This window comes from Phialemonium atrogriseum (assembly GCF_030411735.1).
Source record: "Phialemonium atrogriseum strain 8032-3 unplaced genomic scaffold QBC33scaffold_13, whole genome shotgun sequence".
In the NCBI taxonomy this organism is placed as follows: domain Eukaryota; kingdom Fungi; phylum Ascomycota; class Sordariomycetes; order Cephalothecales; family Cephalothecaceae; genus Phialemonium; species Phialemonium atrogriseum.
Window position 1 is genome coordinate 365480 of NW_026848150.1, and position 11371 is coordinate 376850.

At 56.2% G+C, this 11371-nt stretch overlaps 4 protein-coding genes across 4 annotated transcripts; 2 read left to right on the forward strand and 2 right to left on the reverse strand.

The window, feature by feature from the left end:
• The first annotated feature begins 339 nt into the window (after positions 1-339).
• QBC33DRAFT_539109 (uncharacterized protein) lies at positions 340-1973 on the forward strand. The gene is made up of 2 exons (XM_060427961.1): positions 340-673; positions 759-1973. Exons 1-2 carry the CDS (start codon positions 582-584, stop codon positions 1831-1833), a joined length of 1167 nt encoding a protein of 388 aa, XP_060283291.1. The 5' UTR covers positions 340-581; the 3' UTR covers positions 1834-1973.
• On the reverse strand, positions 1819-4185 carry QBC33DRAFT_539110 (putative lysosomal cobalamin transporter). Its single transcript, XM_060427962.1, has one exon. It carries the CDS (start codon positions 3970-3972, stop codon positions 2170-2172), a length of 1803 nt encoding a protein of 600 aa, XP_060283292.1. The 5' UTR covers positions 3973-4185; the 3' UTR covers positions 1819-2169.
• A 47-nt stretch (positions 4186-4232) lies between these two features.
• Positions 4233-8699, forward strand: QBC33DRAFT_539113 (cleavage factor two protein 1 protein). Its single transcript, XM_060427963.1, has 4 exons — positions 4233-6447; positions 6505-6818; positions 6869-7042; positions 7097-8699. Exons 1-4 carry the CDS (start codon positions 4365-4367, stop codon positions 8399-8401), a joined length of 3876 nt encoding a protein of 1291 aa, XP_060283293.1. The 5' UTR covers positions 4233-4364; the 3' UTR covers positions 8402-8699.
• A 1059-nt stretch (positions 8700-9758) lies between these two features.
• Positions 9759-11364, reverse strand: QBC33DRAFT_539115 (eukaryotic translation initiation factor 4E). The gene is made up of 3 exons (XM_060427964.1): positions 10765-11364; positions 10635-10706; positions 9759-10581 (listed from the first exon to the last, which is right to left on the reverse strand). Exons 1-3 carry the CDS (start codon positions 10951-10953, stop codon positions 10093-10095), a joined length of 750 nt encoding a protein of 249 aa, XP_060283294.1. The 5' UTR covers positions 10954-11364; the 3' UTR covers positions 9759-10092.
• Positions 11365-11371: the final 7 nt, after the last annotated feature.

The following is an 11371-nucleotide window of genomic DNA, read 5'->3' on the forward strand; positions in this document are numbered from 1 at the left end:
TCCGCACACCAACACCCTTCACCAAGGGGTAATATTGGAACTTTGGGGGCGACGCTAAACTCCCTACAGTAATCCGTGCGACCATCACGTCGGGTAGTATTTACTACGCAGTAGGCTCTCTCTGAAAAACACCTAGTTTCGTGGCTTAGAGAGAGACAGCGGATTACAACGAATTGGTTGCTGCATTCTGCATGGTAAGCCGGAGGGTCTCAGATGATGATGGCTCGCCACATACAGAAAACAGGGCACCTACAGGTAGGTACCTACCTTAGGTATCTAGTATAGGTACCTTAGGCTTGCCACTTGCTAGGTGGGTTGAAGCTCGCATAACTGTGCCGGCACGTGTCGCCATGCGACCGTCTCGCCTCGGCCACACCAGGACCCTTGAGCATTGCCACAGCAAATCAAGAATGCTAATGCTGATCTTTCTTGATGGATGTCACCCGCCACAACCACCGGTGACCGAAGAGCTCCAAGCCCCCTGTCTCCACCCACAAATCAACTCCACTCTCTCTGGGATCCGTTGATGATTGATGGAATCGGGTGGCTGGCTTCGCTCTCCCGGCACTTCTTGATTCAACATGGCCAACACTCCACCGAGATCCGACCGCAGTCTATTGGAACGACTGAACGCACTGAAGCCTACAAGCGTCAGTCTTGACAGGGAGCCAATGTATGCGTAAATTTCCCAAAGCTGTCAGACACCCCCCTTAGGTCCTCGTGCATTAGGCTAAACTCTTTCCTAATGCCGCTTAAAGTTCAAACACCGCCCAGTCGGATGCGGCGTTGTCCAGAGACGATGCCCTCACAGCCCGCCTCCGGACCCTGCGGAATCTGCCTAGCGGCGGCCGTGCCGGCGCCGGCAGCGGCAGTGGGTCCGTCTCCGCATCTCCGCGGGCCGAGGTAGACTCGCCAGGCCAAAACCGGCGAGAGCCTGGAGTGCGGCCGTCCGTGGCACTGCCGCCGTGGGCTGCGCCAGTGGGAAGTGGCGAGGATGGCGGCGGTGGTGGTGATATCGACCCCCTATTCCTGACTGATGACGCTGCGCTGGATGAACTCCTCGAAGGAATAATAGATTTCGATATTAGTGTCTCTGATGATGTGGGCACGAGGGACTTTGACCCGGCCGCCGAGTCGAAGAAGGTTTCCGAGGCCCTGGAAAGGCTCAAGGGGAAACATTCCGTCGGCCCGAATCGGGGCGCACCAGTGGGGCACAGCCACGACGATGAATCCGAGGGCGAGGACATGGCGCGCGAGATTGAGCGCATTCTCTCCCAGGCCTGCGACGAGGCGAAGGTGAAGGATGGAGAGCAATGGCAGGGCATCCCCGGGCAGGGAGAGTCTCCTGACCAACCCCCCGCAGACTCGGCCGGGCCGAAACCGCGCGGGGCAGAGTCTAAGTCAGACGAGGCAGATGGCTTCTCTCTTCCATCGGTCCCGTCGGCGCTAGCCGACCTAGGCCCACCCGAGGCTGAATCGGAATCCCCCGACCACCAGACCAGGAGGAGTCTTGATTTCGAGGAGGACATCGCCACGCGCATGGCGGCGCTCAAGGGGCTGGGTTCCGGCAGCAAAACCAACTCCTTTGGGCTGCCGTCTGTGCCGACATTCAAGCCCGAGGATCGCCCCTCAGCGAAGATCGCAAGAAAGCCAGGCTACACGGACGAGGATTTGAAGACCTGGTGCATCGTCTGTCTGGAGGACGCAACTGTGCGATGTGTCGGCTGCGATGATGATGTCTACTGTGCCCGATGTTGGAGGGAAATGCACGTCGGTCCGGCAGCAGGCTATGAAGAGAGGGGTCACCAATGGGTCAAGTTTGAGAGGAGGTAGTCATATCGAAATCCTTAAACCTGTCCGGTATAGCCTGCCTACATATCACACCTTACAATTTCATGTATCGTATTGTACAAAGGCCCATTGCGAATAACAGATCCATCCAAGCAAAAAAAACACCGCCCATCACAAACCAGTACATTCCACCCTCGTGTATGCCCTTCCGTGTTCCGCCTAATTCCTTTCCAGAGATCCTTTCCAGAAATCCTGTCATTAAACACGTTACATTTTCCTGCAGGGGTACAATTTATTGGCATGGGCTCAGTTCCTTTCTGAACAACCATCAATTGCGGCGAAGCCTCAGCCACAGACTTATAGCCTGCCGACCATCCTTTACGCCCTAGAACCAGAGCCATTTCCATTCGTCCCATACGATCCATCCGGCGCCTCCGCGGAATGGTTTCCGGCTCGGCCGGTGACGTCCTGCCAGTTGGCGCCGAACCTCCTCCTCGTGCTCGCGAGCAGGCCCTCCTCCTCGTCCGCCTCGGCCTCCTCATCCAGCTCGCTCAGGTTCAGCCTCGGGACCCGGAATAGGCTGGTGACGAAGACGATCAGGAAGATGGCCAGGAAGGCGAACTGGGCCCAGAAGCCCACGTCGCCAAAGACGGGCCAGTTGAGCGAGATGCGGTTGAGGAAGGTCGACATGACCGACGGCGTGCACACGTCCTTTGCGGCATCGTGTTTGAGGCCTTCGGAGCAGGGCACGACCATCTCGGGGTGGTCGCGGCAGTCGGGCCGGTCGCCGGGGTGGCGCGTTGGGTTGACGCAGAAGGTCTGCGTGCCGTATATGGCGTACTGTGGCGCCACTAGCATGGCGATCGAGTAGTTGATGGCGAGGATGATGAGGGCCAGCATCACCGTGGCGATGAGTAGAGCCTGTGGTGCGGTTCGGCCCTTCCTGATCTGGAAGACTCGCACCCAGAGGAAACGGATCCCCACGCTCGCAATGCCGGAGATGGAGCTGGTGAAGAAGAAGAAGACGAGAAGGGCCATGAGGATATAGTCGACGGGGAATGCGTTGGCCGACTTCATGAAGATCCAGTTCATCGGCTGGAAGATGTTGATATGGCCGAGGATGTAACCGCAATGCTGCTTGCAGACCGAGTTCGCAGCCTTGTCGATTCCTGTAATGAGCATTGATACCCAGACCAAGATCGAAACCAGGAGCAAGAATATGCCTCCAAGTAATTTCAGAGGTCGGAAGACTGCCTGGAGCTTGGTCCAGGCCCTAAAGACGTTGCTGTGTCCTTCTCCACGGGCGCCGGCGGCGATCCGTTCTCGGCGCACCAGGGTGCGCTCCTCTCGCATCAAAGCCTCGAGCTCGCGCTGGTCTTTCTGCGGCATGCCGTCAGAGCGACCAGCATTGCGCATTTCCAATTGTCTTTGCCGTTCCCGATTCCGCTCCAGTGCCGAAGCCGTGTTCTCGGAGACCTGGGGGGCCGAGATGGAGGGTGCCGACTTGATAAACGAGATGGGAAGTAGGGCGAGCCCGGCGCCGGTGTAGAATACGTGGAGCAAGGTACCCAGTGTCATGAGTAACCCGAGCGCAAACGTCAAGGCCTTCTCCCCCTTGTTCTCGGCCAACAAATGCCTGAAGTAGTCCAGATCCAGGTGTTTCCCCACGCGGTTTCCGGCAGCGGGAACGAAGAACCCAATCAAGAACAGGATGACCACCAAGATGACGAAGGTTATCGTGTACTTCAAGGCTCCCCACAGCCGGCTCCCGAAGGTCCTAGTTCCTTCTTCCTCCTCAACCTCATCATACTCCTCGTACCAGAAATAGGCGAAGGGGATGACGATGAGGCAGAGTAAGGCATCAAAACTGTAGAGGCTGTAGTAGACAATCTTCAACGTCAGGAGGATGTTGGCAACTCGTTTATCCGTTGCCCAGTCTTTTCTGGCACCAAGGGTAGTCGACGTAGTCGACGATACAAGTGCGATGTCGACGGGCAGCAGAAACACGGTTGCGAGAAGGGCCGTCAGACTTATTATTGCGACCAAGCTAACAACCGCGGATCGCTCGCGTGGGGTTTGCCAGGTAAATGAGGTGATGATGGCCACCAGGAGGGCCAAGACGACTGCGACCGCATAGGCGACCCAGATGAGACTGGTCTGAACCAGACTGGAATCAGCCATGGTGATAGCTCTTCAGTCCAGGGACCTGAGAAGTTTATCAGCTCGTTGTCGAGAGATTGGACGTGTAACTGTCCCAGCGCATTCGATCGTAAGGAATGGTCGTCACTTCTTGATTGTTGTGGGAAGGAAAGGGAAGGGGGGAAGGCAGTGTGACGACATGATACAGGAGCTTGTGTGGGGCAGTGTCTCTGCCATTGGTGCAACCTAAGCTCCCTTTGCGCCGGTTTCAATTTCTTCCACTCCGCCAACCGTTGCGGCGGGACGGGACGACCTCTGTCGATCCAATAATACGTGCTTTGACCGCGTTTTTGGCCAGGAACTTTTTTCAAGATAGCAACACCAAGTCCCGCCAGTCTGCCGCATCCAAGCGATATGCTCGTAATTGGTGAGACATGCAGTGCTACACCGAGCTGACGCCCCCGACGGCCGTCACGCATTCCGTGGCATTGCCATTTATCTCGGCACAGAGCAACACTCTAGTGGTCGCAAAAGCCTCCCTCCTCCAGATCTTCACGACAAAAGCCATATCCGCCGACCTCGATAGCACTCAGAGCACTGCCCAGCAGCCGACGAGGCTGTCGAGCAAGTATGACAGCCGCCTCAATAACGACGACGACAAACTCGAGTCTTCGTTCCTCGGAGGCGATGCCATCATCTTGAAATCGGACCGTGCAAACAATACCAAACTCGTCCTCATTGCCGAGATACCTCTCTCGGGCACAATCACGGGTCTAGCCAGAATCAAGACACCGAGCACAAAATCTGGAGGCGATTTGCTCCTCATTGCCTTCAAGGATGCAAAACTCAGTCTTGTCGAATGGGACCCTGAGAGGCATTCTCTGAATACAGTCTCAATCCACTACTATGAACAAGACGAGCTTTACGGAAGCCCCTGGGCCGCCCCTTTGAGCGATTATGTCAACTTCCTGGCTGCAGATCCCGGCAGTAGATGTGCCGCCTTGAAGTTTGGTCCCAGAAACCTGGCAATTCTGCGCTTCAAACAGCCCGATGAAGACATGGGCATGGATGACTGGGATGAGGAGCTAGATGGTCCCCGGCCTGTCAAGGATTTGTCCTCAGCAGTCGTAAATGGAACTAGCAACATAGAAGAGACACCATATTCACCCTCATTTGTTCTACGGCTGCCCAATCTTGACCCTAGTCTCCTCCACCCCGTGCATCTCGCATTCCTCCATGAGTACAGAGAACCGACATTCGGCATCCTCTCCTCCACACAGAGCCCGTCGAACTCCATGGGCCGCAAGGACCACCTCTCATATATGGTCTTCACCCTCGACCTTCAGCAGAAGGCATCGACCACCATCCTCTCCGTCGGTGGCCTGCCACAGGACCTTTTCAGAGTCGTCGCCCTCCCAGCCCCGGTTGGGGGTGCATTGCTCGTAGGGGCCAACGAGTTGATTCACATCAACCAGTCAGGAAAACCCCATAGCGTCGCCGTCAACCCCCTCGCAAAGCAGTCCACTTCGTTCGGCCTGGTAGATCAGTCCGACCTTGATCTTAAGCTGGAAGGATGCGCAATCGATGTCCTGTCTGCCGAGAACGGCGAGCTTCTCCTCGTCTTACAAGACGGACGGCTAGCACTGATTACCTTTCGAATTGACGGCCGCACCGTCTCTGGTCTCTCAGTCAAGCTGATCCCGAAAGAAGCTGGAGGAGAAACCGTCCCCTGCAGCGTCTCCTCGCTCACCCGGATTGGTCGGGGCAACATGTTCGCCGGCATTGAGGATGGCGACTCGCTTGTACTTGGGTGGACCAGAAAACAAAGTCAGACCTCCCGGCGGAAATCGAAGATACAAGACCTTGGTATGGATGTCGACGACGAAGACTTCGACGATGACGAAGATGATCTTTACGGCGATGAAGCCCCTGGAATTCAGCCTACGGCTTCTGCAGGAAATACTGGCAAAGCCGGGGACTTGAGCTTCCGCATCCATGACAGGTTGATCAGCATTGCGCCGATTCGGGCCATGACCTACGGCAAGTCCGCCACGCTCCCGGGCAGCGGGGAAGCAGAGGCAAATTCTCCCGGAGTTCGGAGCGAGCTGCACCTCGCCTGTGCAGTCGGTAGAGGCAATGCTAGTTCTCTCGCGGTCATGAACCGAGAAATTCAACCGAGAATCATTGGACGTTTCGAGTTCCCCGAGGCGCGAGGTTTCTGGACCATGTGTGCTCAGAAACCCCTTCCAAAGTCGATCCAGGGGGACAGAGGCGGGAGCACGGTTGGGAATGACTATGGCACTTCGAACCAGTACGACAAGTACATGATCGTGGCTAAGGTGGACCTCGACGGATACGAAACTTCCGACGTATATGCCCTCACCGCTGCGGGCTTCGAGACCCTCACAGGCACCGAATTCGAACCCGCTGCAGGTTTCACGGTCGAGGCTGGGACAATGGGAAGGCACTCGAGAGTCATTCAAGTCTTAAAGTCAGAGGTCCGCTGCTATGATGGAGGTAAGGTCTAATCTAATTCCTCTCATCTCCGAATAACTGCTAAACGATTGCTTTCAGACCTTGGACTCAGCCAGATCCTCCCCATGCTCGACGAAGAAACCGGGGCTGAACCGAGAGTCATCACTGCCAGCATCGCCGACCCCTATCTTCTTTTAATCCGAGACGATTCTAGCGCTTTCGTTGCACATATGGATAACAACAGCGAGCTTGAAGAGGTTGAGAAAGGCGACAGCCTGACGTCGACAAAGTGGGTTACCGGTTGCTTGTATGCCGACAAGAGCGGTACATTTTCGGAGACTCAGTCAAATGGCGACGCCAAATCAGGGGAGAATGTGCTTATGTTCCTCCTGGGTGCCACTGGTGCTCTCCATGTAAGTTCCCACGCTGTATGTATCTCTATATCATCTCTAACTGGCCGTAGATATATCGCCTCCCAGATCTCTCAAAGCCCGTCTACGTAGCTCAGGGACTGTCTTATATCCCGCCTTCCCTTTCTGCTGATTATTCAGCTAGGAAGGGGACAGCGAAGGAGACAGTGCGAGAAATACTCGTGGCTGACCTTGGAGATACTACCCATGATTCTCCGTATCTTATTGTACGCACGCTACACTTTGTCATAGTTCGCAACCATCCGCTCACAGTCTTTTAGCTTCGACACGCAAATGATGACCTGACTCTCTACCAACCTCGGCGAAACCCTCGCGGTGGTCCTGGTGATCTGTCAAAGACTCTTTCCTTTCAAAAACTGCCCAACCCGGTATTCGCAAAGGATCCTCAAGAGGTAGTCCAGGACGACGCAACACATCAGCCCCGGTTTCTACCTCTGCGTCCTTGCGGCAATATCGCAGGATATAGCACCGTCTTCCTCCCCGGCGCTTCCCCAAGCTTCTTAATCAAGTCGGCGAAGTCGATCCCGAGAGTCATAGGTCTCCAAGGCTCGGGGGTGCAGGCAATGAGTTCCTTTCATACCGAAGGTTGTGAGAGAGGCTTCATCTACGCCGATTCTCAGGGAATTGCACGGGTGACGGAGCTGCCGAGCGACTACAGCTATGCGGAGATCGGGATGGCGGTGAAAAAGATCCCGCTGAACATTGATTGTAGCGCTGTTGCCTTCCATCCCCCAACGGAGTGTTACGTGCTTGGCTGCAACTCCTCAGTGCCATTCGAGCTCCCCAAAGACGACGACTATCACAAGGAATGGGCGCGAGAGTCGTTGACCTCCAAGCCAATGGTCGACAGAGGCATACTCAAGCTGCTTACCCCAGTCAACTGGTCGGTGATCGATTCCGTGGAGATGGAGCCCTACGAGATCGTCATGTGCGTCGAGACTCTGAATCTGGAAGTCTCTGAGTCGACCAACGAGCGGAAGCAGCTGATCGCTGTGGGCACGGCCCTCTCCAGGGGCGAGGACCTGCCCATCCGTGGCCGGGTATACGTCTACGGGATTGCCGATGTCATCCCCGAGCCCGGACGGCCCGAGACAAGCAAGAAGCTGAAGCTCGTGGCCAAGGAAGATATCCCGCGCGGGGCCGTAACGGCGATTTCCGAGGTCGGGACCCAGGGTCTGATGCTCGTCGCCCAGGGCCAGAAATGCATGGTTCGTGGTCTCAAGGAGGACGGGACCCTCCTGCCTGTGGCATTTATGGATATGAACTGCTATGTGACGAGCGTCAAGGAGCTTCCGGGCACAGGCCTGTGCGTCATGTCGGATGCCTTCAAGGGTTTGTGGTTCACGGGCTACACCGAAGAGCCGTATAAGATGATGCTCTTTGGCAAGAGCGCGACGAGGCTAGAGATACTCAACGCCGACTTCCTCCCCGACGGCAAGGAGCTCTTCATCGTCGCGAGCGATGCAGACGGCAACATCCACATCCTCCAATTCGACCCCGAACGTGAGCTCTCCCGCCCTTCTCCCTTCCCCCGCACGCCACAGCGTAGGTGCTTAATTTGCTAACATGCCTCACCCGGTTCCTACAGACCCAAAATCCCTCCAAGGTCACCTTCTCCTCCACCGCACGACCTTCTGCGCCGGAGCCCACATCCCAACCAGCTCCCTCCTCCTCCCCAACACCGCACCACCGGACCCGACGGCCACCGACACAAACAGCGGCCCCGCCGACGACCCGGACGCGTCCGCTCCGCCCAAGCAACCGCCCCAACTCCTCCTCCTCGCCTCCCCAACGGGCGTCCTGGCAGCCCTCTCCCCGCTCCCCGAGTCCTCGTACCGGCGCCTCTCGTCGCTGACGACGCAGCTGGCCGGCGGCTCTGCGCCGCCCGCCGCGGGCCTCAACGCCAGGGCGTACCGCGCGCCCTCGGCCGGTGCTGCCCCGGCCCCGGCCGTCGACGCCGGCGTCGGGCGCAGCATCGTCGACGGCGCCGCCCTGGCCAGGTGGGCGGGTCTGGGCGCCGGCCGCCGCGCCGAGATCGCAGGCCGGGTCGGCTTCGGCGGCGGGCCTGGCGAGGTCAGGGCGGAGCTGCGGAGGGTGTTGGGGTGGGGTGGGTTTGCGTACTTTTGAAGTTTTAGGGGGGAGCGTTGAGAGATAGATGTGCGGGGGTGGTCTTGGGGATGAGGGTTTTTAGCAATTCGGCTGTTTAGGGGGATGGAAACGGGGTTTCATTTGCACTATTCCAAGGGCGGGGTGTATCAACATCGTTATCTTGCAAGGAGAGTAGACTGAGAAATATACTTTCAGTGGGGAACCTGCCTGCCTGTCTTGAGCGTGTGACCAGGTGCTTGAACCATGCTCATCGTTCCCCTGACTCGATGTGAGTGCATTTATAGACGGCCATGTTGTGTTGACCCTTGCCATTTTACAGCTGCCTACCTAACCATGTTTTCTGACCCCTTGCCCTGTCTTCCATATCAAAAGAAACAAATGCTATCGGCTATCGGACTGGCCGGTTAGGATAAGGGAAGTGTAAGACCAAAAGGGAGGACCTATGCCCGGCCTGACACGCAGTAGCCATGGCAGGTTGACAGATGGGAGAGAACAAGGACACAAGCACGCAGTTCGGGCAGGGTGACCTATCTAACCTACCATGGTACATTATATATATTACTTCCCCGAGAGTCGGAGTCTTCCAAATATACGAGGAGAGAAAAAAGGTAATAACAAAAACTCATATAATGTGGTGGTGAGAGGTTGGGGGTTGGATGATCTACCTACCATCCTGGGCGCTGAAAAGGTTGTCTTCTATGGGATGCCATTTCTGAGCCTCACCAGGGGATACCTCTTCACCGTTCACCAGCCAACAAAGAATATTTATTGAAAACATAATTTCTGTATGCTTGAACGGAACAAAGTGGGACATCAGACTTCAATGCCATGGGGTAATCAAATCCATATTAGACGCTGAAATCTAAGCTAAGCTAATGATGCCCAACTCAAGCAACGCCGTGCAGCCTTTCTCACCTCCTCCCCATGAGATATCATCGAGGAGCCCTTTCCCAAGCCCAAGTTTTCCCGAGGCCTCCGAGACCGAAATGCAATTCTTCTCCGCCTATGGCGGTTCATATTCGCGATATCAAGCGACCGCCCCAACCTCAACGGGATATTTAGTGTATGCTCAGCAAGCCGGGATATGTGCAGGAGATAGCCCGGCTGGGAGGCGGGTGTGTCAAATGTAATGACGAGCCACGTAACTCTAGACCGTGAGCTTGGCCTTTGCCCGGGTGCTTCCGCTGTGGGCGCTGTCCGTGTGACCCGAGAACTCGAGGAGCTCTGCCGGTTGAAGCTTGAGCACCTCCTTGAAGCGGCGGCCGATGGCCAAAAGGATCTCCTTGCCCTTCTCAGCAGACCTACCCTTGCCACCTGCTACATCGCCATCTCCACGGCCGGGGATGTTCTTGCCAATCGTGCGAGTCCACACGCCGATACGGAAGAACGCCTTCCTCACATTTACGACGACACCCATGACTTCACCGTCCTCCTCCTCCTCCAACGTCTCGCCAATGGCAGCGAGCATCGTGTGGAGCCAAAGGTCATCGATGTCGATGTTGCGCTTATCCTTGAAGCTGTATGACCACTTGCCGCCGTGCTTGTTCTGGGGGTCCTCCCACTCAGGCCGCACACCTTTCTTGAAGAGGTGATAGTCGGACTTCACAGCCAGTCCCGATACAGGGGCGATGTTGTTCTGCGGTTTGATCAGTACGCATGGGATTTTCGACTCCAAAGGACATGACATACGTATACGCCCCAGAACTCCTCAACGGACTCGAAGGTGATGACCTCCTTCAGCAAGTCGTTCCAATTGTCACCCTGCAGTCAAGAGTTAACCTCGCGGCCCTACAAAGTGTGATCTGAAGGAATTACCAACCTTGCCGCTAGACGGCTTGGTAAACCAAAGTGTCCATGCGTTTGCCAATGGGTGCTTCACGTTGAAGTTTTCCGGGTTGTGGAAAACCGTAATCGTCTGCTCCCCGGTCGGGCCATCGCTCGTTGAGGGGCCGCCGTTTGCGCCGTCAGGCGAGATAGGGATTGTCGACAGGTCAACCTGTTCAGACATGTTGGGATATCGGTGGCGCGAGATGCTTCGGCTCAGATAGAATGGAGGCAGGCAAGGCAGTCCAGAATCTGGGAGCTGCGAGATGGAAGAGGGAGGATGGGAGGGTCTGACGGATCGGTAGAGGTGAGTGGTAGGTAGGTAGGTAGGTAGGTATATCCGTGCCTGTTGCCTGGGAGGTAGGCAGGTAGGTGGGACGTGATTGACGAGTGGTCCAATCTAGCTCTTGGGGATGAAGATTTCGAGGACCTAAATGGAAGGAACTCGGGACTGGTACCAGGTGGGGCTCGTCCTTTTATCTTCGCAGAAGGAAAGTGTGACTTTGCGCCAGGCAGAGTTTAGAGTTGGAGATATCGAGTGGTTCTGTCAGGCGCAAGTGCAAATTCGATCGCATAAAACGTTAAAGCACAGGGCACTCGCA

Bases quoted from the DNA above. Each gene is read 5' to 3' on its own strand.
- QBC33DRAFT_539115 (XM_060427964.1), bottom strand. From the start codon at position 10,953: ATGTCTGAACAGGTTGACCTGTCGACAATCCCTATCTCGCCTGACGGC. The intron at 10,707-10,764 runs GTTGGTAATTCC...TCTTGACTGCAG, and splicing joins CCAAGCCGTCTAGCGGCAAG to GGTGACAATTGGAACGACTT. The intron at 10,582-10,634 runs GTATGTCATGTC...ATCAAACCGCAG, and splicing joins AGGAGTTCTGGGGCGTATAC to AACAACATCGCCCCTGTATC.
- QBC33DRAFT_539113 (XM_060427963.1), top strand. From the start codon at position 4,365: ATGCAGTGCTACACCGAGCTGACGCCCCCGACGGCCGTCACGCATTCC. The intron at 6,819-6,868 runs GTAAGTTCCCAC...AACTGGCCGTAG, and splicing joins GTGCCACTGGTGCTCTCCAT to ATATATCGCCTCCCAGATCT. The intron at 7,043-7,096 runs GTACGCACGCTA...ACAGTCTTTTAG, and splicing joins ATGATTCTCCGTATCTTATT to CTTCGACACGCAAATGATGA.
- QBC33DRAFT_539109 (XM_060427961.1), top strand. From the start codon at position 582: ATGGCCAACACTCCACCGAGATCCGACCGCAGTCTATTGGAACGACTG. The intron at 674-758 runs GTATGCGTAAAT...TGCCGCTTAAAG, and splicing joins AGTCTTGACAGGGAGCCAAT to TTCAAACACCGCCCAGTCGG.
- QBC33DRAFT_539110 (XM_060427962.1), bottom strand. From the start codon at position 3,972: ATGGCTGATTCCAGTCTGGTTCAGACCAGTCTCATCTGGGTCGCCTAT.